Genomic DNA, 26327 nt, shown 5'->3' with positions numbered 1-26327 from the left:
AGAATTGTACCTGATCCAACTCTGGAGCAGGCAACATACAATTGTCTGTATAAGAAACATGCAGAGTACAGATTTATGCCTGCCACCTGCAATGATTGAGTCTTCTTTATCATCACTGCAAATGATAGCTTAAAACAAATGTATCACTAGGTACATCCCTTTGTGTTTTTTACATGAACAGACCGGCATGGGGATGGGTCCTTTCTTTGAACCAATGCCCTTTTCTGCGCATGTTGCCGGTCTATTCCGAAGCACTGGCCCGGCACGAAGCACTGTGGTCGGTCCCATCATCTCCAAGTGTGGTTATCTACCCTCTCCTCTGTGACCCAGCTCTATTAGAATCGATGGGTTTCGTCAAACTGGGTACCATTACAAAATTCCTATAACAAACATCAAACTTATCTATTCAACCCGAATATTCCTAACAGCAGAGAAAAGTAATATAAATAATAATAAAAACTCAATAATAATTCTTACCATTCTATCCAAACATAAGCTGGTAAATAATCCCTTCCTCACTCCCCTCCCCCACCAAATCCCCAAGAACCATACTACGCTCCCCTCCTATACGTAAAATATCTCGTAATTCTCCATACATTGCTTCTAATCCTGTATATTTGGGGTACTTTAAGACATCGATCCCCTAACTATCAATAATTTCACTTAAAAAAAGAAACACAGTATCTGCTGAAGTATTTTTTTGGAGGCCTTTATCCCTGTAGTATCACCAAGTACCAAGAGTGAAGGTTCTTTCTTAAACTCCACACCAGCTTTGTGAATAGTTAAGTCATATCCCTGATCCCAGAGCCCCTGCAAATCCCTGCATGAATACACCATGTGAGTAAAATTACCAATTGCCTGTCTACATCTCGGACATTTGTTGTCCTGTCTCTTCTTAATTTTGTATAGAAAGCTGGGTGTATAATATAGCCTGTGCACTAAATTGCACTGGATAAATTGATGGTTCCCGGACTGTGAGGCACACCGAATATTCTGATAAATGTTATCCTATCCCCTAATTACACCCATCTCCACTTTTGGGGACCTAAAATAAACCGTGTCAGGGGGGTTCAACTTTTATATACAGAAATACTTCTCCGAGTGATGAGAAATGTTGAATAATAATATTTCATTTCTTGTCTTCTTTTTGTATTTGACTAATATAAATCATCTTTAAAAATAGTGTCAGATGGCCCGGAGGTTTTTGCAGTTAATGTTTATGTCTATTGATAGCAAATATAGGAGCTTGACCGCAGTTATCTGCCATCTTCTTTTGTTTTTCTTGTTGTAAAAAATAATACATTCTTTCTAGTAAAAACAAGCAACAAGCATCTAAAAAGGAATTTAAATGTAACATCTGACAAATCTTATTTTCAGAAAAGAAAGTATTACACTTGGAAAATAAGATACTACCATTACCTGCTTCATATGTGGAGTAGTGTGGATTCCGTCTTAAGTGCAAGATAATTTGGGGCTAGAGGCTTTATATAACTTTTATACATCACCAAAGTAATATTAACGTCATTTCTTAATACAAATGCTTAAAGATTGTGATTTTCCTTCTCATAGGACTTCGAGCTGACATAATCTTCCAATAGAATCATTAAAATTGGCTGCTTTGTTGTAGAAAGTACTTTTTATGGCAAACCAGTCTTTATTTTCCATTTTCTGAGTGCTCAAATAAAATGAGACATCGAAATAAAGTATAATGATAATTATAACCTTAAAAAATCTATTGAATTTCAGTAAAACACCCCTAACCAAATGGATATACTGTATAAAGAGATTGTCAGTAATTCACTTACACTTTTAAGTCATTCCCTTTTACAGTACTTTGCCTTGCTACTGATTTAGAAAGTTGGACATTTAGTTATTGAGAACCAAAGGTTCGCTCAAAATGCTCTGACAATTTATTTTCAGAGCTGATGATGTATTTCTTAGCAATTTTTCAAGATAACCATTCAGGAATATGAGTGTAATATACACTCACTGGGCACTTTATTAGGTACACCTGTCCAACTGCACGTTACCACTTAATTTCTAATCAGCCAATCACATGGCGGCAACTCAGTGCATTTAGGCATGTAGACATGGTCAAGACAATCTCCTGCAGTTCAAACCGAGCATCAGTATGGGGAAGAAAGGTGATTTGAGTGCCTTTGAACGTGGCATGATTGTTGGTGCCAGAAGGGCTGGTCTGAGTATTTCATAAACTGCTGATCTACTGGGATTTTCACGCACAACCATCTCTAGGGTTTACAGAGAATGGTCCGAAAAAGAAAAAACATCCAGTGAGCGGCAGTTCTGTGGGCGGAAATGCCTTGTTGATGCCAGAGGTCAGAGGAGAATGGTCAGACTGGTTCGAGCTGATAGAAAGGCAACATTGACTCAAATAGCCAACCGTTACAACCAAGGTAGGTAGAAGAGCATCTCTGAACGCACAGTACGTCGAACTTTTAGGCAGATGGGCTACAGCAGCAGAAGACCACACCGGGTGCCACTTCTTTCAGCTAAGAACAGGAAACTGAGGCTACAATTTGCACAAGCTCATCGAAAATGGACAGTAGAAGATTGGAAAAACGTTGCTTGGTCTGATGAGTCTCGATTTCTGCTGCGACATTCGGATGGTAGGGTCAGAATTTGGCGTCAACAACATGAAAGCATGGATCCTTCCTGCCTTGTATCAACGGTTCAGGCTGGTGGTGGTGGTGTCATGGTGTGGGGAATATTTTCTTGGCACTCTTTGGGCCCCTTGGTACCAATTGGGCATCGTTGCAACGCCACAGCCTACCTGAGTATTGTTGCTGACCAGGTCCATCCCTTTATGACCACAATGTACCCAACATCTGATGGCTACTTTCAGCAGGATAATGCGCCATGTCATAAAGCTAGAATCATCTCAGACTGGTTTCTTGAACATGACAATGAGTTCACTGTACTCAAATGGCCTCCACAGTCACCAGATCTCAATCCAATAGAGCATCTTTGGGATGTGGTGGAACGGGAGATTCGCATCATGGATGTGCAGCCGACAAATCTGCGGCAACTGTGTGATACCATCATGTCAATATGGACCAAAATCTCTGAGGAATGCTTCCAGCACCTTGTTGCATCTATGCCTTGAAGAATTGAGGCAGTTCTGAAGGCAAAAAGGGGTCCAACCCGTTACTAGCATGGTGTACCTAATAAAGTGGCCGGTGAGTGTATTTCCACTCTAGAAAAAGGAATAATAATTGTAGGGTAGTGATGTTCATCTAGGAAACTTTCAGCCAATGGATTTAGTGATTAGTTACAGTTTTTTTATAAGAGGCTTGTATGCCTGAATGAAGTAGAAATAGTAGATCAGTTTGTGGATTTGTTGTGGAATTGTTGAATTAGGCTGAGCTTATACTACTGACAGAGGCATTGTCTTGAGCCTTAAAGGGATTATCCAGTCTTAGAAAAACATGGCCGCTTTCTTGTAAAAACAGCACCACTCTTGTCTCCAGTTTGGGTGTGCTTTTTCAACTCACTTTAATTGAAGTGAATTAAGCTTAATTGCAAAACCACACCTGAACTGAAAACCAGATTATTGCCGTTTCTGCAAGAAAGGAGGCATGATTTTTGTAATCCAGAATAACCCCTATAAAGGCCTGTTTTTAGCAGAATAACCATTTCTTTCCAATAATCTTGGGCTAAAAATCTGCAGAAAAAATTGAAAATATTAATTGGTGGTATTGATGATGCAGATGTAAAAGTCATTGTTATTTAGCAACACATGTCCCTACCTACACAATGATTCAATGAGTCATATAAAAGGTTACTGAAATGCTAATTTATTAGATCAGTGCTATTTACTACTTACGTTGGCCTGTTTAGAAGGGCTCTTAGTTGGTAGATCCATCTGATTTAGGCTTGGGCTACACTGCAAATGTTTGTAGTGCTACAAGGTTGATGACTGTAGTCCACAAGATTAGGTAGAGCTCAGTGTGGACTAAGGGCTGCAGCTGTAGCCTAATAGTTAAAAACCATAAAATATGGTGTTGCCTACAGCGTCCACTAGAGAGAGCTTAGGAGCTTACTGCAAACTGTTTTATATATGCACTTAATATATAAACAAAAGCTTACCCTAGTGGTGACTACAGGCATCAAATATTTTACCACTTAAATGGACACTGTCATAAATTCTTGGATCATTTGATCAGAAGTGATCTGGGTATTCACCGATCATAAAAGGATTTAGGAAATGTGTGCCTGAAGCAATTGTCTTTAATGGGACCTTGCTTCAAAGCATAAGGCTAGGTCCACACTACGTTTTTGCTGTCCGTTTGACAAACCTGTTTTATGAGGAAAAAAAAATCTGATGCAAAAATGGATGCTAAAAACAGATGCAGTTGTATGCCATTTCTCAGGCTCCATTTTCTTTGACTTACATTATAAAAAGAAAATTAGTCATTCAAAAACGCATACAGTGAAATGGGTGCAAACACACAGTGTGAACTTAGCCTAACATCTTACTTTTTTTTCCTGTCTACAATTGACATTGATAATTGTCAATTGGTGCAAGGTTTCCTCAAGGTGACTGCCTCCTTTTAGCGGCAAAATGATATCCGTCTAAACGGCCACAAAACATCCAGAAAAAGATGTTGTGCATGAAAAAGATGTAGCCTAATTCTGTCTATACAGGGAATCACAAAAACATGATATTTAACCCTTTGAGGACCAGGCCCAAAATGACCCAGTGGACCGCGCAAATTTTGATCTTAGTGTTTCCGTTTTTCCCTCCTCCCCTTCTAAGAGCTCTAGCACTCTCAGTTTTCTATCTACAAGCCATGTAAGTGCTTGTTTTTTACAGGAATAGTTGTACTTTGTAATGGCGTCATTCATTTTACCATAACATGTATGATGGAATTCCAAATATATTATTTATGAAGATATAAATAGGTGAAATCGTAAGAAAGAATGCAATATGGTAACGTTTGGGGGGTTCCTGTGTCTACGTAATGCACTATATGGTAACAGCGACATGACACTATTATTCTATAGGTCAGTCCGAACACAACCATATGCAGGTTACACAGATTCTCTAATGTTATATATTTTTTTTTTATGAAATCCTTTTTTTGGCAATTAAATATTAATAAAATGGGCCTATTGTGACGCTTATAACGGTTTTATTTTTTCACCTATGGAGCTGTATGGGGTGTCATTTTTTCCGCCATGATCTCTAGTTTTTATTAATACCATATTTGTGAAGATCGGACGTTTTGATCACTTTTTATTGATTTTTTTTAATATATAATGTAACATAAAATCGGTAATCTGCGCACTTTTTCCCCTCTTTTCGTGTACGCCGTTTACCGGTCGCAATGACGCTTGTTATATTTTAATAGATCGGACAATTATGCACGCTATGGTATATTATATGTTTATCTATTTATTCATTTTTATATGTTTTATTTATATAATGGGAAAGGGGGGTGATTTAGACTTTTATTGGGGGAGGGGTTTTGGGGTAGTGTGTTAGTGTTTTGAACTTTTTTTTTTTTACACTTTTGAAGTCCCTTTGGGGGACTTGTACATACATTACTTTGATTTATACACTGATGAATGCTATGCCATAGGCATAGCATTGATCAGTGTTATCGGCGCTCTGCTCATTGAGCCTGCCTGTGCAGGCTCAGTGTAGCAGATCGCCGATCGGACCGCACGGAGGCAGGTAAGAGACCTCTAGCAGTCCGTTTCAACGATCGGGACCCCCGCAGTCACACTGCGGGGGTCCCGATCGGTAAGTGACAGGGGACTTTAAGGCGTTTAAGGCGTTTAAGGGGTTAATGACACGCGGCAGCGCGATCGCTGCAGCGTGTCATTACCGGTGAGGTCCTGGCTGCTCACTGCAGCCGGCCCCCACCTCCTATGAAGCGCGCTCCGCTCCGGAGCGCGCTTCATAGCGGGAATAACACCCATGACGTAAGGTTACGTCATGGGTCGTCTGGGGACAGACTTCCATGACGTAACCCTACGTCCAGGGTCGTCTAGGGGTTAAAAAAAAATGGATATGTTAAAAAATTCACCAGCACTGGTAGAAATGGACCTTAAAATGATATGACGATAAAAGGGTCTGTCTCGGATTGTTAAAAAAAAAGTATATTTTTAGAGAAACTGCATGAACTTTTTCCATGGACTGTCTATTGCAGCTGAGACTCTGCTCACATCAATTTTACAGTCTCCATTTGATGTATATACATTAAACAGACACCACCCAAATAAGGTCCTATTCTAAAAAAAAACTACATCTAGCATATTTATACCATTATTTATAATATTGTTATTTCAAGAACTATACATAGAGTCTGATTGTTCAGAATTTGAATATCGGTAGCTGAAGAACTTGGATGCAGCCCTAGGGAGTCCTGGGAAACCTCTCCACTGGAGCACTTTCTCCTCATAACGTGTTACTTTAAAAAAACTTCTGACATGTCGTAACCTCCCCTTCTTACTTGAATGAAGATATATCGTGGTAAATACTTGAAATTAAAGTATTTTAGGAGTGATACCTTTATTGGCCAACAAAAAATTGTTAGAGCTGTGAGCTTTCGGGATTCACAAGATCCCTTTGTCAGACAAGTTCACAAATGAATGACTTACAGAAACAGCACAACATTTTAGGGATGTGACAAGCCAGAAGGGAGAGACATCTGTGAATGGGGGGGGGGGGGGGGGGGGGGGGGTGAGGGGGTATATACATCACATAGATAAGCCAGGGCAATAAAAAGGACTTGTTGTAAATTAAAGCTTATTTGGAAGTCCAAGATTGTTGGTCAGTTCAGTCTTATCTGTGGAGTGTGTCCATGTAGTGGGTCATAAATCCAGGTGCCAGGTTTAGTCTATGTGTTAATGACTGTAATGTTTTTATCAATTTGAATTCCCACACTTTCCTCTCTCTGTCACTCTGGAAGTGACCTTTGAGGACCATAACCTTTAAATCTGTTATTCTATGGTCCAGTCCTGAGAAATGTTGGCCTACAGGGGTGTTAAGACTTCTTTTTATTGTATGTCTATGTAAGTTCATTCTAGTTTGTAGTTTCTGTTTTGTTTCCCCAATGTAAATCCCTGTGGCGCATCGTGTACACTTTATCATGTAGACGACATTGGAGGATGGACATGAGAAAGCGTTGGTGATTGTGTAGTCCCGCTGTGTATTGGGGATGCGGATTGTGTTTGTTTGCAATATGTGGGGACATGTGCTGCATCTTCTGTTGTTGCAAGGGAAGGTGCCAGTCTCAATGAAGAAAAGCTTCTGGGGAGACTGTATAGTATGGAATCAAATGGAACATGCCCCAATTTTGTATAAATCCATGAATAGACAACTGTTTGTGCACCTCCTAATGCGATCACAGGCAGATCAGAAATATAGTGTTGTCTATAGACACAGATACAGATAGATTTCTACATAGTTTTACAAATCCCTAAAGCACAAATTCCTGACATTAGCCAAGTGCACGTGATATCAGATGTCATATTTGTAAGCCTAATAAATATATCAGGAGACCAATTTTTACTAGAACTGAAGAGTTTGTCATAAAGAATGTGTATATTTGGGTGATAATATACTTAATAGAAGGCCTGTGTTTTGAAAACTGAATTATCTTTTAATGGCTAACAAACAAATGAAGTGCATTACCACAGCCAGCTAAAGTGTGGTGCCGAAATTGTGAAACAGCATTTAATTTCTCTTTATGACTTGTTGCAAGCTGGGGCCCTGGATTTGCATGTTTACTGAAAACCATAAGAGGTTCATTTCTTTTATTTCTTGATAAATTTTATGAGTTGCAGTTCATTGCCGAGTTGGATTGGAGTCAACTCATTAAGACAATTATTGGCTGCATAGCAGTTGTTTGATTAATTAGCCTAAATGTAGGCACAAGTGGTAAAATTATATTACGATTCATTAACATTAATCATCTATTTACATCTCTGACTTATTTCTGGGTTCGGTTGTGACAAGAATTTGTTTTTTAGAATCTGGAACAATTTAGAGTTTGTTTTTTTTTGTAACCTTTGGCTTGTTCGTATATTTCTGCCACTTTAATGAATGATTTGCATTTTCATTTTCCTCTATTAATAATTATTAATAAATCTTTCCCCTTTGAGCTATCATTTAACTCTCTACCAAAAACGGTTGCAAATTTTATTCAGTTATAAAATTTTCTTCCCCCTCTCTCGCAACCACCGTCTAGTCTTTTTTAGGTTTCTGTATGTCAAATCTTTCACTTTCTTATCTGGGTGCTGTTCAGCGAGGGTTCCAAAAACATAGAATTAAACGTGGCTTTTAAAATAAATAAAAAAAAAACATATTCTATCTTGCCATGATATTTGGGTTGCATTCTTACAACCGTGTTTGCTGGCATAGTAGGAAACATGTTGGGCTGTATCCAACCTAGGCTAGACTCCTTCCAATATATCCCCACTCCCTTATCCCCTACTGGATTTACTAAGAGGCGCACATCTATTTGTACAGCTGTCCATTCCTGCCCCCAGTGCAGGCATTGTCTAAAAATCTACACCTGCTCTGCAGATTTTTGTAAATCAGATTCTTCTGTATGCCAGCTGTATCCTCTGCTCGCCTGATGGGCGAGGGAAGAGATGAGGACGTGGGTGTAGTGAGACACAGGCTGCTACTGAAAGCCTGCAAGAGCAAAAACGTAGCTTATCCAAGATCCCTGATTTCATCACTAAGTTAAAGTAGTACTCCAGCGTGGGGGATATTTTGGGATCTGGCCGGGCAGGAGGTGGCTGAAAGAAAAGATGTCCACTAACCTCCCCGGATCCAGCGGCGGGTCCCGTATTGCTGCGCTCCGGTCCCCGATTCCCGGCCGCTTCCTGGTCTCTGACGCAGGCTCGACACCTGACGTCTCAAGTCCGCTCAGCCAGTCAGTGACAGGGATCCGTTTCAAGTCCGCTCAGATCCCACCTCTGTCACTTGAGACGTCACGTCTCGAGCCCGCGTCAGACACCAGGAAGCAGTCGGGAACCGGGGACCAGAGCGCCGCGTTACAGGACCCGCCGCTGGAACCGGGGAGGTGAGTGGACGTCTTTTCTCTCAGCCACCTCCTCCCCGGCCAGATCCCAAAATAGCCCCCACACTGGAGTACCCCTGCATAGATCCACAGCAGCATGAGCGGGCAATGACATGGATGACGGATAACACCCACAGCAATTTTCAACCAGTCTTCCACACTGCTCAATGTCCCTAGCCAATTGACTGGAGGTGTCTTTCCTGCATTTGATCCCCCTTGCTCCCAACTTGGCCACTCAAAGCAATAATTTCCCAAAACTGTACCCTGCGTCAAGCTTAATGTCCCAAAACTGTACTCTTGCATCAAACTTATGTGCAGAGGGCTTGGTCTCCACTGGTGTGGCACTTTTTTAATAAAGCTCAGAGGATAAGTGCATTGTCTTGTGCTACCTGTGCCATGCAAAGATAAGCAAGAGAGCCACCACTAATAACATGATTGCCACCAGCATGATGCTGGCAGTGCTGTCCTAACCCCTTCCCAGGACACAGTCATTTGCACCTCACAACCTTTACTTGCCCTGAAAGCAGCCATGTTTACCTGCCCGCTTGAAATTCATCTCCAAGGTCATCCATATCAACCAACAGGTTTTCCCCCTCCAGTGTTCAGCTTTCAATACCACAATGCTTGGACAGAAGGTGAAAACATGCTGCCACCCACCCGCATGCACAGGCAATTAACGAGAGAATAGTCCATCTCCTGACCCTAGAGATGTTTCCATATAGGAAAACTGAGGCATTTCGCAGCCTCATGGAGACAGCCGGATTGCTGACATCTCTCAGATTGTAACAAAATTTTAAGAGTCAACTCAGATGGTGAGTGTCAATATCACTAGTACTGCTTAACCACACTACTGCTTTCTCTATTGAAATGCTTACTGCAAGACTGTACAATGGCTGATAGCCAGACCACCTTCTTTTCAATTTTTCAAGGTAAATTGGATTAGCAGGAGGAGGAGGATAAGGGGGGTAGGGTATGAACAGGAGCAGGAGAGTGTTGTGGAGACTGGAGAGGATAGTATTCTTGCTGGTTTCAATGTGTTTGTTCAGTGCAGATGGCCTGAACAAGAGGAGGAAGAGATGGGGTCATCTTCCTGGTGAGGACAACAAATTGTTGCCTGTTGGCAGTCTGGCGCACATGGCAGACTTCATGTTAAACTGCCTTACCTGTGACCGTCGCGTTACAGCCTATTTTGTCAACAAGGATTACTGGCTGTTCACCTTCCTCGACCCCCAGTGTAGGGAGAAGTAGAATGAAATTGTACAATGACTGATCTACAAACATAAGAAAGGCATTGGCAATTAGGTAAGCCTCCTGGTGTCATTAATGTCACTTAGTTACAGGTCCTCTTTAACGTGAAAATTAGACTGACGTTTCAAAGCAGTGGTGTTAGACGAAGTAAAAGCAGAAAACAGGATTACAAAATATAAATTTTTCTGTAATAAGGTATCAGCAGTATGTTCCCTTCTATTGGACTGAAAAGTGGGTTAATACATTTATAGTAGTCTTCCCATCTCATTTATTAAAAGTGTCCAAAGGAAATATCAACTAATTAGGGCTCAGCTTTAAATAATAATAATAATAATAATAATAATAGTAATAAACCCTGCATTGGAATTAGTTGTTGTGGGTAACAAAGAAGTTTTTCTTTCAGACACTCATTGATAAATCTGCCAATTCCAACTAAAATATTCATGTTAACCATTAGAGATGAGTGAACCTCGAGCATGCTCGAGTCGATCCGAACCCGCATTTGATTAGTGGTGGCTGCTGAAGTTGGATAAAGCCCTAAGGCTATGTGGAAATCATGGATATAGTCATTGGCTGTATCTATGTTTTCCAGACAACCTTAGAGCTTTATTCAAGTTCAGCAGCCCCCGCTAATCAAAAACTGATCGTTCGGGTTCGGATAGACTCGAACCCAAACCCGGTTCGCTCATCTCTTTTAACTATACATTCAGATGTTGTATTTTTCAGGTACCATATGCAATGGAAAATAATCACCAATTCTGTAAGTGCAACTTTGATGTTTGATACTTGATGTGTTCTTTCCAAGGGTTAATGTCATTTTTACCATCTTAGAGGATGCCACACTTTAAATGCAAAATGGCTGTGCCAGTCACACATTGTAAGCAGCCAGTTACCATAGTAACATCTAAAGCTAATAAAATATAAATCATATGAAAATCTACTAAAATGAACTTGTAGAAGAAGGGATTTAATAGCTTATCCTGTCACATGGGATTGGGGAATTACACTATTTCGATTTCTTTCCTGATTATCATTTATATTTTTTCATCTAGTGATCTTTGTATTGCTAAATAGTTTTTTTTATCATATATGTTATCTAATTTTGTTATAATTAAGATATATAAATTTTCTTGAATTTGCATTGTGATGAATAAATGTTATTTTACTACTCAAATTGTCTCCAAGAAATTGGTTTTCATACTGTATTTCAAGACTTTATTTTATTCTGCATTACATTAAGCTGAAGATTGAAGCAAGGAATGTTTTCAATGAAGGAGTAAATATTTAGTGCATGTAACTCGCATTTGGTGTACATAAACATCTTATTGTGTGAGAAGTCCCATAAATCTACAGTAGCTCTTGTAAAGTTCTTCTGTCATGGACAAAGACACTTAAAATAAAGAGGCTATATTAAACATTCATACAGGGGTTAAACATATGGGTATCATGTGTGCAACCAATGCATATTAGCAGTGTACTTATCAGGCACCCTCAGTTGCACTCTGCTTACTGTCATTATGACAAATTTGTGGCTTATAAAAAAAATCTCCTCCACCTAAGTGGCAGAGTAATATAACAAGTCTTTTACTTGCAAATTCAAAGCAGTCTCCTACAATAAATAAATGTACAGTCTATCAACAACAGTGACATAAGCAAAAAGGGGTTACTAGTGTGGAGGAGTGTTTGTATCTGGGTACAGGTAACTTGTAGTTCTCTAGTTTTTAGGGTTTTTTTTTTTTTTTTTTTTTTTTTCTAAAGCAGTTTACTAACACTATGGGTCCTGATCTGCATGTCCTACTCATATTTATCTCTTTGGTTAACATCAAAGTCAGAGGCACTTATTGTTTGTTTCTCCAGTTTTACCCTTCCTAAACTGCAAGTGTTTCTTAAAGGAGAAATCCCATGGAATTGAAAACAGGCAGGCTGGCAGGGGGGTGGGGGAACTTAATAAATAAGGTATACTTACCAGTCCTTTTGCCTCTGTAGAGCCACTCCTGGGTCCCGCTGATGGCTGCCAGCTCTCATTCTCAACTTGAGTATGTCACATACCTGGCTCTTCCAGCTGCAACGCCACGGCCAGGCTGAGCGATGGCCCGCTCATTCAGTCAGTGACAAGGGTGGTGTCTCACCCCAGTCACTGTTTGGCTGAGCATGCAGTTGCTCAGCCAGGTACGTTACTTTTAAGCTGGAAGAGCTGCAGGACACCTTACTGTTGAGCAGTGCTACGGGGCACAAGGATGAATAAATATACTTTATTTAATATGTTCCCGCACCCCTCCCCTGCCTTTTTTTCCCCATGGGACTTTTCCTTTAACATTAAAGCCATACGGCACTAGACCTAGCCTGAAATCTCTTAGTATACTCCTGTGGGGCCACAAAGACTGAGTTTTTCCTTTATTATGTAGAGGGGAGCTCCTCAAACCAAACTCCTGCCAGTCCTGTAACATTTTCATCTTGAAGTAAATAAATGCACAAGGTAGTGCGTGTAATGTGAGTGTAGTGTAGTAACCCTTCTGCTCCCTGACAAAATTACATAACAGTATAAAAATACAGTGTCATAGCATCATATGACATAAAACATAATGCTAAACAGTACAAATGTGCAATCAGACACTAATCATGGCAGTAGCAACATGACCTCTTGTTTCGAATACAGGAACACGGGTTCTCTGTTTCAAATATTGTGGAAGTGTTGCCGAACTTACCCATACTGGCAAGAATTCAAAAACTTACAATATGCCCTTCATTTAATGAAAAGAATCCTCAATTAGTGCTCTTGTTCATTGGTATAAATGGTATTCACCAATCCTTTCAAATGTTAGCATGTAAACTATTTATTCTGTTCAAAATTGTCCTAACAAGGTACTAGAAGTCTGATAATATTCCAACAAAACAGGAAGTAATTGCTGCTATTAACACAACTTTCATATATGAGAAAGTAATAGCCCTATGATCCCAGTCCTTTGCCCGTTTCAAAAGTACTTGGGAACCCAGGTACAATTCTCCTTTATGTTTCCTTCTAAGGGCCCTATTCCACCGGACGATTATCGTTTGCATAATCATTAACGATTAAAGATTTCAAACTACCGATATTGCGAAAGACCTGAAAATGTTCACTCATTTCCATGGAACGATAATCGTTACTTATGATCGTACAGTATTTGCGATAGTTTTTTCTTCGCTATTTCTTTGCTATTGCGTTCGTATCTAATTTGAACGACCGAACGACGTCTTGTTCAATACGAATGATTTGCTAACATTTTGCGAACGAGCAACGATAAAAATAGGTCCAGGTCTTATAAAGTGATCAACGATTTCTCATTCGGTCGTTAATCGTTAACTGCATTTCAACCGAACGATTATTGTTTAGATTCAAACGATTTAACGATAATCTGAATGATAATCGTCTGGTGGAATAGGGCCCTTACAGTCAGTTTAGACAAATATATGGAATATCATAAATTCCAGGCCTCCTTTTCCCCTTATGATAATTGCTGGAGTCTTTGAGCCCCTTGGATACACATCACTATATAACAACTATCCTACCTGAATGTTATGCGTTTCCCTGAATGGTTGGCATTCCTATACCCTTTCATGATATTTTGGAGAACATACACACCTAAAGTTCCTTTCTTTTCTTGTGTTATTATGAATATTTGTATTCATGAATGTTCATATCATTTACTATATTTTGTTATCTTGGCACTATTGTGCTTTGTTTTTGAAACTATTTTAATACCAATTTGATTTTGTATTAAAAATGTTGGAGAAAATCTAATAAAAAGTATTGAACCAGAAGTTTCGAATACACTAGGCAGAGACTACAAAATATTTATAAAGTTTATACATCACTTTTTGAAGGTTCTTTTTTTCATGTTGAATGAGTTATTGTAAAGTGACTCTATAAATCTAGATTGTAACCCAGAGTGGAGGTCCCCAAAATTCCTACCGACCTACATATGGAGCCTCTGTTAACTTGATCACAATGACGCCTTAAACTCAATGTTCTAGTTAACTTAACCGCTCTCCCTGACACAATTGTTGAGTCAGGGATCATGTTAACCCTGTCTATATCTTATAACCAGGGCAGCAGTTTCATACCCATCTGGGAACCTGTATAGGGAATGTCCTGTTGTTATCCATGTATGTGGACATACTGTGAGTTCTTCCCTATGCAGGGAACTCATGAAAACCACTGGAGTGTACATTTAGGAAGATCCTTCTCTATAAATCCAATTGGATTTTTACGTTTAACACATGCAGAAAGAAAACCTGAAAGTCCAATAAGGAAGTATCTGTTACATATAAAGAAACAAAGGTCTTCTACAACAACATCAAAGGGATTCTACTGTAAAAACATTAGGAAGAGGAAGTTGTTGTGATGAATTAATTGAAGGGCCTGAGTGTCTGGGTGACTTGTACTAGAAGTTATGGTTACTTTGTGACTAGAGGTGGGTTGTTGGTCCAGGGATGATTCTGATTGGAGTCAGAAAGGAATTATCTTCCTTGTGAAGGTCATTCCTCTCTCTGGATCAACATTGCAGGACAGGCTGAACTGGATATACCTACAGTATGTCATTTTCCAGCCTTACAAACCATGCCACTATGTAAATTATCCCTGAAGAATCATATGCATGCTTGAGTTTGTTACATCTTAAAATGTAATTTGACTTAATTGTGCAGCATGTTTTAAAGTGTCTCTAAAGTTAAACTGTACTTCTTTTTATCTGACCAATAAAAGCCATAAAAAGAGAAAGTCACAACAGAAGCATATAAACATAAAGATTCATTCAAATACAAAGAATCTATTCAGTATTGTAGGACGAGAGGAATGCCAGCAGGCCTGTGAAAGAATTTTCCTTTGGCATCAATTGGCACACTCAGATGAGAGGGAAAAAAATAAAACTGGGCCCCTTTTTATCATGCAGTGTTGTATACTATATGTTAACCCTTTCATTAAAATGTAGACGTGAGTATTTCAGAGGGCTTATCGCATTCACACTTGCATTCAGTTGTGTTCTTGCTACAACAGTTAAAAACAAGGTTTGTCCTTCCATATGCCCTGCTATGCCATTGCCTCATCCTACACTTGGGGATGTGATCAGAATCTTGACACAATACAAAGTATTCATTTGTCTCTACTATGAGATCTTGCTTTGGAAAATGTTCTTGAGAACATTATGTAACAAGAATTGTGACTTCTCCACCATCAAGTTCAGAATTGTCTTGCAATTGCCTCTGAGTACAAGTGATCTTACAGTCTACAAAGCATGTTGCATAGGAGGAAATATAATGTGAAGGTTAGACGACTTGCTGTCTTTACTAACAAATTGTGTGAACACACTTATAATAATGTTGCTTTCGCTATAACTATTTTGGCTTTGCACAATTTTAATAGATATTATAGCAATTTATTTTTATAGCAATAACTGAGACATTGATATTCTAATGTTATTCTAAACTAAATGTAGTACTGCTATTTTATAGCTAGAAACCAATTTTCTATTGTTTGACAGTTTTCAAATGTTCTACATAGAACAAGTGCTATAGGTAGGATCACAATCATGCACATATCAGAACGCTATAACATTCAGTTAGATAGTTCCATAATAAATCTAGGATGATGTAATAATTCGTCAGAAAGATCATCTATTTGTTCATATATTATTTTATTGGAATTGCATTTAAGTAGCAAATTCACTCCATTGTACCATCACTTCTTGTATTAAAAACTATATTTGGATTGAATAAAATGTGATTTTGAATAATTTAATATTTTATATTCAATTATGTTCAAGATTTTTACTCATGCCCATGTAAATACTTAAAAGCTAAAAGCTCTAGTTAAAAGCCTTGCTCTAACGTTGGTGTTTAACCTCTGATTTATGTATTACTTGTTTTATCTTCATTCACTTAAATGACTAAACAATGTGAAATATTCACCTTATAGAAAAGACTATTCCACACGTGTGTAAAAGATTCATGATATTCTGAGGCTGTTACGTGTGATAAGAGATGAGTTATTGTCCTACACTAGTAATATTTGGTGAAAAGAGTTATTATACAATATTAAATTCTTTTATACTAGGAACTGCAAGCAGACATTGATGCCCACACAGAAGTGTTCCATTCTTTGGATGAAAATGGACAGAAAATCCTTAAATCTTTGGAAGGGTCTGAAGATGGCTCTCTCTTGCACAGGAGGCTTGATAATATGAACGTCCGATGGAATGAGCTCAGGAAAAAGTCCCTTAATATCAGGTACTGGACAGTAATAGTTATAAAATTAGGGTTGAGGTTATTTATTTTCTTCCGGAAGGGACAGGACTTTGCTTTATACATTATATTATTGTATTGTTTTCAAGCCAGATTACGTACAGTATGCCTAGAGTTGCTAAACAACCAAAAAAAAAAAAACTATAGTAAAGTGATTCTAAATAAAACTATGCTTCACTAGAAATCTCTCCAAAATATAGATGTTACACAGTTACATTTCATCCATGATGATTTATGCCATGTAATATATATATTTAAGGGTAACTTAGATTTCTTTCTTGTTTTCTACAATTCACCTGGAAACTACCTTTACTGCTTACTAACACCTCTGTGACATTATTTCACCTGTTGCTTCCATTACTGAGACTGTGTTATTATGTTAATTTAAAGTGAATCTGTGATCCACAGTGAGAGGTAGCAGTTCTAAGGCCCAGGGAATAATAGGCTCCGCCTATTTGTCACCATTCACAGCCTTCATAAAGGTGTTTATGAAAATAAAAACAGAGACATAGGCGACAAAGGTATGTTCTGAATGCTTTCATTTAGATCTATCCAGCGGCGCAATCAGCTTGGCAAGCGGCCAGGGCATTACAGATTCCCTTCAAGCATTTTACCTGTACCATTCGCAATTTGCCATACTGTGCCCTGGTGTTGCAGTCGATATAAAATGGTTGCACGATTTGATGGAGTTAGATTTATTAATGTTGTATAGCTACCTGTCTATATTAGCCACCCTGGTACAACATGGTGGATTTTAAGATATCCATATAGCAAGCCAAGTTGTATTGCAGCCATATAATAAGTAGATATGGTCTAAATCAGGTAGCTCCTTTAATGTATGTGAGTATGAAGGGGTGTATCTAGATAGATAGATAGATAGATAGATAGATAGATAGATAGATAGATAGATAGATGGTATCTGGTGCATAGGTATCAGTACACCCAGACCCTGGAGCCAAAATTACACCCAGACCCTAATGTCTTAGTCCAAAGACCCCCCTGCTACATGGGAAGACACCTGTTATAGATTTTGAACTCGTTCCAAGGAAATTTATGTTAAGCCTCTGTAACTATTGTAAAATGCAGGACACAGTTTACGTTTGCCTTGTATTTTGCCAGCTATAAATGCAGACATGATGCCGTCTTTTCTATTTCTTCTAAACCTTAAATCAGTGTAATGCTATACATTCCTGTTCATAGCATGAAGTCATAGGTTATTTTAATACAGTTGCCAAGCAACTAGTTGCCAACTCCAGAGGATTTTTTTTATCATCTTTTTATAACATAAATTTCATATGAGTTCATGTTTTTAAATTATTTAAAAACCAGAGTTTTTTTTTTTTTAAAGTGTAAATATTAATCTACAATGTTGAAGAATCACGTGGGAGATGTGTCTTTCCTGGAAAGCATTTAGTTATCTAAATATACTTATCCACAAGTGCTAATAAATTAGGGATGACTGGCTGGAAATCTTCTTTTTTCTCTTTAGTATTTGCACTTGATGTCATGTATAGCTGGTAGTTCAGGGAGATAGCGTAATGTTACTTAGAATAGAGAGGATGGAACACTGGCTATTTGTGCTGGTTGTAAAAGGCAATAAAAATAACAAGGGGCAATGTATGCCTATCTATAGTAATACTTTTTATATAGCGCCAACAAATTGTACAGCACTTTACAATTCTCTACAGCACGTCACATTTTTATAACAAATACTAAATACTACAGATACAAAGGGTTAAAACCTAAAGACAGACAAGAGTTTCTTGCCTGTCATTGTAGTCACTATCTCCAGAGATGAATCCAGATGCATGAAACACCCTTTGGCCAAAAAAAAAAAAGTCACATTGAGCCCCCTGTGTATCCCACCTTTAGCCTGATGAGTAGAGAGCATGTTTACCCTGATTGCCATGGGCTCTGGCATCTGCCCGGTTTTTCCTGGTACTGAGGCTAGTCATGCATCTCCAGGTGTCTTCTGTGAGATAATCTACAAAAAGTTTATAACTATAAGGCAGATATCTAGGGATTTGTTATGGCTAAATAATAATAAAAAGCCTTGCACTATCATGTCTGTCATTCAGTCATTACAAAAACCTACTTCATACTATGGCCGCTGCAAGTGAAACTTGCATTGTTATTTTTACTGTGGTTTTTTTTTTTTAGCAGTTGGGGGTTGCTTTAAACTATTCATGTCTATGGTGGGTCTGTATTTTGCCATTGCGGTGAGCTGTTGCATTTTTTTGTGTTTTCGTGTGTGTTTTTGTGTGTGTTTTGTGTGTGTGTTTTTGCAATATCAGCCATAGCAACGTGCTCCTGCCTAGTGTGAATGGTGTTCTAGGAGAGCTGACCAAAATTGTATTTTTTTCTGTGTTCCAGATGGGGGGAGTAGTTGTTTCTACTTGGTCGTGCACTCCACCCATCCCACCCAGGTGGTGTAATTTCTTTTGCGGGTATAATGGTGCGTTTACACAGAGAGATTTATCTGACAGATTTTGGAAGCCAGAACCAGGAACAGACTATAAACAGAGATCAGGTCATAAAGAAAAGACTTGGATCTCTCCTATTTTCAAATCCATTTCTGGCTTTGGGTTCCAAAATCTGTCAGATAAATCTCTGTGTGTAAACGCACCCTAAGATTGTTCTTGCATGGCCAGAGCATAGGCGTATTACATACCATGGAGAGGCTAGTACAGTGTAGGGTCTGCCCTAAACATGAGGCCACCTTATTGTTGGTGGGGTGGTTTACAATGTTTCCAAATGGTAACCAAGAGCCTCATTGTTTTTGTGATTTTTTTTTTTTAAAGCAGTTGGGGGGCTGCTTTTAAGTATTTTCATGTCTGTAGTGGGTCTGTATCTTGCCATTGCGGAGAGCTGTAGCATTTTCCTGTGTTTTTGTGTGTTTGCAATATCAGCCATAGCAACATGCTCCTGCCTAGTGTGAATGGTGTTCTAGGAAAGCTGACCAAATTTGTCTTTTTTTCTGTGTTCCTGTTTTATAATATGTAGTGCACCAGTGTACACAATATAATATATTTAAGGAATTTGTTTTGTGGATTGGACTGCATCTAAAATGTACATTCCTCCTTATCAGAAGATCTTTAAATATCAGCAAATAGGTTATTGTCATGCAGAATGTCTTTAGTGCCTCATGCACAAAGCCATAGCTCAACTCTTTACAAGTTCTGGGTTTGTGAGCTGTAATACAGTACAGTATAACACTCAGAGAAGTCATTGGGTCTATGTTGTACAACTATATCCTCTGCTTTTCTATAGAGGTACACAGAGGTTATATTCACATGAATCCATCCAAGATCCAACAGAAAACAAAGTCGTGCCATGTTCAAATAGTATTATTGCAGATGAAAAAGTGCTACTTACCAAAGTAGCTTTTTACATTCCCTATGCATGAAGAATGCTTATAGGAATTCAAACTTAGAGCACAACCAGATTATTGCTACAAGAGTGAGAGGTGAGCGCTAGTCAGTATTAAGAGTGGTAGTGTTGATCTCTTCTTAAACGTTGCGTGTTCCGATGGAATATTACAGAAAGACAGAGAAGAGTAACTTGGTGTTGCTCAGTTCACAATATGTAACAATGAAGCCATCTTTAATATTGTTGTTTTGTTTTTCTTATCATTGTAATAACGAGTGTTATTTGCTCAATGGCGGCTGTCATTATGAAAGACAGACATCATTTTTACATGGTGTGAACCTAGCCTAAGACTGCACTAATAAAGGGGTTATCCAGCGCTACAAAAACATGGCCACTTTTCCCCCTACTGTTGTCTCCAGTTCAGAAGCCCTTTGCAATTAAGCTCCATTTACTTCAATTGAACTGAGTTTCAAAACCCCACCCAAACTGGAGACAACAGTAGGGGAAAAAGTGGTCATGTATTTGTAGCGCTGGATAACCCCTTTAAGACATTATGTGGTGAGATGCAGAGCTCTGATGCCTCTGTAGTGCAGAACAGCCGATATGCTGCTGCACAGGCTTTATACATATGATCCTTTCATGTATATTAAAGGGGGTTATCCAGAGCTACAAAAACATTGCCACTTTCCCCTTACTGTTGTCTCCAGTTTGGGTGGGGTTTTGAAACTTCCATTGAAGTAAATGGAGCTTAATTGCAAACCACACCTGAACTGGAGACAACAGTAGGGGGAAAAGTGGCCATGTTTTGGTAGCGCTGGATAACCCCTTTAAGGAACATTAAATCATTGTAATATGCTTTTTAAGTGCACACGTGAACTTAACGTTTCTGTAACCACTTTTGCTGTTAACTATAAATCTTGAGTTATGACTATATATATATGACTATATCTCTATATATCTATTTATGAAAGCGCACGCATGATTCACCACTATAGTAAGCAGGGTGCCAATGGTAAAGTGACCTCACCCTGGTCCTTTTTTCAAACTTGTTAGCAGAAATTCTGCAGCATTCCAAAATGTAGTAGCATACCAATACAGGTGTACATTGCTGCATATCAGTATAGAATAAAAGACACTATTTGATTTTTTTTACTACATTTTGGAGTTCTTCGGAGTCTCTGCTATCTATCTGTCTATCTATCTACACTGTATATGTTGATTAATTATTAGAGATAAGTATATTGTTTTCTTCTTCCAACTTCCCAAATAATTGTCTTTAGTGACCAATTTAATTTATATTTAGTTGTTTTCATAATTTCATATTCTCGGCCATTAAACTATGCCTACTAATTGCTGTAACTTGGCTTGTGAGGCTGCCTCTTTTTCTCAGCAATAAATTCTCATCAAAGAGCAGCTCATACATTAATTATTATTCCTCATCTAAAAGAGACTGGTATCAGTATGAAATGAGCTGTACATCTGTCATGATCTTTCTCCCCCTGACAATAATGTGATGCATAATGTCTTGTAGGTCTCATTTAGAAGCCAGCAAGGAGCACTGGAAGCGATTACACATCTCTCTGCAGGAGCTTCTTGCATGGCTGCAGCTGAAGAACGAGGAGCTAAAGCAGCAGGAGCCCATTGGTGGGGATGTTCCCAAAGTGCAAAGCCAGATTGACACACATCGGGTAGGAGGTTTAAGCACTATCTCATATAATGTTAAAAGGCATTTTTGATTTTGATTATGGATAAAACTTTACTCTCTTTTCAAAAGTGTATGCCATATATTGGCAAATAATTATGTTTAAGGCTATGTTCACACAACGTTCCGTGACACCGTGGCCCGGATCATCTTTAGTACCGGCCGGGGGATCTTTCCCGCTCGCTTCACTGTGTGAACTGACAGGTCTTCCTGTGGCCGGAATTAACTGAATTCCGGCCGCAGAAAACTGACATGTCATTTTTTTCCGGCGCCGCATGGGATCCCGGCCAGAGCGCATACGATGTGTGTACGCTGCGGCCGGGATCCCATTGAAAATAAGTCTATGTTCCACCCCTCAAAACTACAGCCGTAGTTCTGCGGCGAGAACTACGGCCGTAGTTTTACGTAGTGTGAACATAGCCTAAATGGTTTTTCATTTAGTTTTGAGTTAATCTAAACTGGTCCAACATTAGTGATGCAGTAAAAAACTCATAAAGACCACCCCCATCTGTAGGTGTTACAGATTAGTGTTGGGGCCATGATTCATGCCACAAAAAAACAAAAAAAAACAACAACAAACAAGCCATTGTGTGTGTCCATCACTGGAAATGCAGACAGTTATGGATGCACATTCATAGTCCTTGCTTTAATATATTATATTGTAAAATAAAGAATACTAGTAAAAAGTACAACTTTTCTGGCAAAATAAGCCCCCATGTGTCAGTGAAAACATAAAAATGTTAGATCTTAGAAGGTAATGAGGGAAAAACATAAGCCAAAAATTCCAGGGGTCTAGAAGGTTAAAGATATTTTACAATGTGTGAGGCCTTAACAAAGATCTCAGCTTTTTTTTTTTTCTCAAAAATTAATTTTAAAAAGTCCTGTTAAAAATGAAAGTGCTGTAACCTACAGCCAACACCATTAAAACTGATCTGAAAAAGCCAACATTTATCAAAACTAATGTTGAGCGGAGGGGCTAAACTGTACAGCCATAGGCTCTATCCAAGTTTTCTAAGACTTCCTAGGGTTGCATCCAACTTCTGCAGCCTTGGGGAGTAAAATGCTGAGCCATCGGGTTTTGAAAACATTGCTCAACCTGAAAAGTCTGGCCTTTCTACTCAACACTAATAAAAACTAGTGCTGTTCACTCATCTTCTACAATGTTATGCAGTTCAATGTCCTTCAGTCATAGCCCTTTGTTTAGATATGCTGTTATTAATTTTCTTTAGTGTTGTAATACACTTTTAAACATACATCGGAGGCTGTCCTAGGGAGTTGGTGGCCTAATGTTTTAGAATGTGGACATATAGAAGGCCAGTTTGCAATAAAGGAAAGTTCTTGTTCTTACAACCAAAGTAATGGAGTTAATTCAGGGTGGAGTCAGAGAAAATGAAATGAAACAACTAGAGACAAGCTCAACTCAAGCATGCTTGGTACCAATCGTTCAGCATTTGAATACCAGTGGCTTAAGAAGTTGGATGCAGCCCCAGGGAACCTGGGAAAACATAGATACAGCCATATTCTCTGTCCATGTTTTCCTGTACCCCCTAGGATGGCAGCTAACTTCTTAAGCACCCTGATATTCAAATGCCGAACAATTGGACTCAAGCATGCCTGAGTTGCACTAATCTTTACTACCAACTCCAAGTACCTCAAAATTACAATATATTAACAATGTAAGACTACAAACACCCATGCTAGGTCCGCTGCGGATCTATGGCCGGTCATTCTCAATGAAAAAACATACTCGCAGGGGGATCGACATCCCGCTGCGAGTATGTAAGGAGTCCGCCCCATTACCCCCTGCTAGCCGGAGCATACGTAACCTGCTCTACGCTCTAGTTTGCTTCTGGGCCTCTTAGCATCAGGACATCCCGCTGAGCCGATTAGTGTGCTGCGGTGGGGCAACACACTGATTGGCTGAGAAGGACGTCCAGCCGGGAGCCCCCGAAGCAAGCCGGATCGTGGAGCAGGTAAAGTATGCTCCAGCTGCCGGGTGGTTAATGGGGTGGTCTCCCTACATACTTGCAGCGGGATGTCAATCCTCATTTGAGTGTGTATTCTCATTGAGAATGACCGGCCTTAGATCCGTAGCAGCAAATTCGCTACGTGAAATCCGCTGCGGATTCGGCATGTGTGATTGTAGCCTAAAATTAATTTGCTAAATGTTTTAATCATATAAATCTACATAATTTTCTATTTATTGAAAGAGATTTACTAGGCAAAACAACAAAAAAACTGGGCAGCAGTGGGTAGTGCAAACATAACAAACAAGTACCACTCACCAGCGCCAGTTTAGCACAGCTGCCACTCCCTGTCCCCTGCTGATTTCCCCTATCTCCTGGTTCCTGTGACATCTCAACACTACAGGAACTGCCAGCTTAGCCATCAGTTGCTGCAGTGTTGTCCCACCTCAGTTACTGATTGGCTGAACAGGCAGTTCCTGTGTGGGCGATGATGTCACAGGAAAAAGGAGACACAGGAAACCAACTGGAGTCGGTAAGCTCTGCCCTGGACAAGGACAGGTGAGTGGCACCTTTTTTGCTACTTTTGCACAACCCCGTTGACTAGCATGTTTTATTTTCCCCAGACAGCCCTTTACGGGTCTTGATTGATAGCTAGGACTCATAGTTGGGGCTAGTTTTTATTTACACATGTTTGGGCCCCTGATACTGCTTTGGGGTTTTAATATAAACTAGTGAGTGTCTTATTGTAACCTGCAACTGAGAAGGAGGAGGCAAATACTCCTACTTTGGGCACTATAAGAGATTATCCTGCTACTATTTCTTTACTTTTCTTTACAACCTTACTACACCTTTAAATTAGAAACAGTGTTCTGCTAAATGTAAAAGCAGAGGCTTGTCCAAATTCATACAATATTGCAAGGAGGGAAAAAAACAATAGTATATGTTCTTCAGTTCTTTCTGTGTCCCAAATGAAGGGTTCATATGAGTTCATCTAATCCATGGGCGTCAAACTGGCAGTCCTCAAGCTGTTTCACTACAATTCCCAACAGTCAAAGACAAAGCCTTGGTTATTTAGGCATGGTGGGAATTGTAATTTTGCAGTAGCTGAAGGGCCACCATTTTTATACCCCTGATCTAATAGACCACCTTGGATCCACAAACCTATACTGGTTTTTAACTGCAGTGCTGACTCCATTTATAAGGTAAACCCTAGCATTTAGATTTTCAGAACTTCATACTTTTTAAAGTAAAGCAGCTGCTTCCATACCACCCTCTGTTTCCCTGACTCTGACAGAACAAAAAGTATAAACACATCTTTGATGCTTGCTCCATTTCCCATGAAGTTATATCATATTGATATCTGTCTGACCCCGGATATAAGCCGCCCCAAATTTATATCCACGCTGTTCGCATGTGATGAACATTTTGTATATTGCCCTAGAATGAAACAACAGGACCAAACATACTTTCAATTGCTCTTATTGTTTTCCACCACTAAGCAATGATCAATAAGATTATAATCTTCCCTAATACATCACTGTCTTCTTCATCTCATGAACAGAGAGGTTACTGAACAGATCCGCAAAACAATGAATGTTTTTGTGTGAAATCCCTGCTGTTAACTAGCAAAAAAGTAACAAAAAAAAAAAAAAAAAGAAATACTCTTAGGATATTGGCGTTTTGATTCAATCTTCAGAATTAGACATCACAGTGTGTGCAGAACAGAGGCTCAGTGCTCTGTATATCTTTCTGGACCATTATCGTAGGTTATTTCCTTTGTTGGGAGTAAAGGCCAGAACAAAATGATTGGCACTTTTCTTACTTGACACTCCTGTAGCTGAAATAGATTTTGGATGGGATTTATACTGATTATAGGTTCAGTAGAAATTGCTTGTAACTCCAAGAAGGGGAATTGCAGGGATTTGAAATGCATTTTCCTTGCAAAATGACACTGAAACACCTGTTATGGGTCATATTGTAAGTTTCTTCCCTGTCCTCTGCACAATTGCAGCTTGTTTGTACAAATTAACTACTCATGCAGACAATTACTGGATAAGGTTAGAAATCACAATACCAGAAATTGCTGCCCACACTTCTGTCTGTAAAAGAATTCCGGATCTGAGAAAGACACTAGCTAGAATTGCTTCATCTCTATGCAAGCCATGAGCTTTTGTCATCCCTTGGATGCTGATATCTATATTATCAAACTGGCAGAAATGTGCACAGCCCATGTGCCTGCATAGCAGCAGATGAGGGAATTTGGGTAGTGCCAGAAGGGCACTTACTGCAGTAGACTATTTTCCAAAGATCCTCAAATTGCTCTAAATGTATTCTAGAATCCAGAAGTATCATGAAATCCTTTTTGTCTGTGTCCTCTAAGGGTCTAACTGTTCTAGGTTATATGAATGACACATAAGAAACAAAGAAATACGTTGACAATGAGCACAACCATACATGTTGTAGTTTTGCTTGGATAGATAAACTGTGATGCAGAGAAACAATTTTGCAAAATTAAGCACGTTTGCCATATGCCGAGTGGTTTAATAAGATAGAAGCATGATGCGAAAAACGAATGTTTGAACCTTTTAAAGATGACAGCGTAACCTCAAGTTTCCATCTGAAAGATCAAAAACAATTTTGAGCTGTAAATGGAAAAATTAAACAATGAGCAGAATACTGTACACTAGTTATTATGTTTGCGGTAAT

At 39.1% G+C, this 26327-nt stretch overlaps 1 protein-coding gene across 14 annotated transcripts in view; it reads left to right on the top strand.

Annotated features, from left to right (window-relative positions):
• Positions 1-26327, top strand: part of DMD (dystrophin) — a 1858252-nt gene that overhangs the window by 1415767 nt on the left and 416158 nt on the right. For 12 of the 14 annotated variants that reach the window (XM_069970999.1, XM_069971008.1, XM_069971005.1 and 9 more), the window contains 2 exons: positions 16396-16568; positions 21484-21640. In XM_069970999.1, the coding sequence (XP_069827100.1) occupies positions 16396-16568; positions 21484-21640 (330 nt within the window). Of the gene's footprint in view, positions 1-15526; positions 15608-16395; positions 16569-21483; positions 21641-26327 lie in introns of those variants that run through there. The other 2 variants (XM_069971012.1, XM_069971011.1) reach the window with 1 other exon arrangement.

Source organism: Dendropsophus ebraccatus, chromosome 5 (genome assembly GCF_027789765.1).
Source record: "Dendropsophus ebraccatus isolate aDenEbr1 chromosome 5, aDenEbr1.pat, whole genome shotgun sequence".
In the NCBI taxonomy this organism is placed as follows: Eukaryota; Metazoa; Chordata; class Amphibia; order Anura; family Hylidae; genus Dendropsophus; species Dendropsophus ebraccatus.
This window is presented reverse-complemented; position numbering and strand designations above follow the sequence as displayed.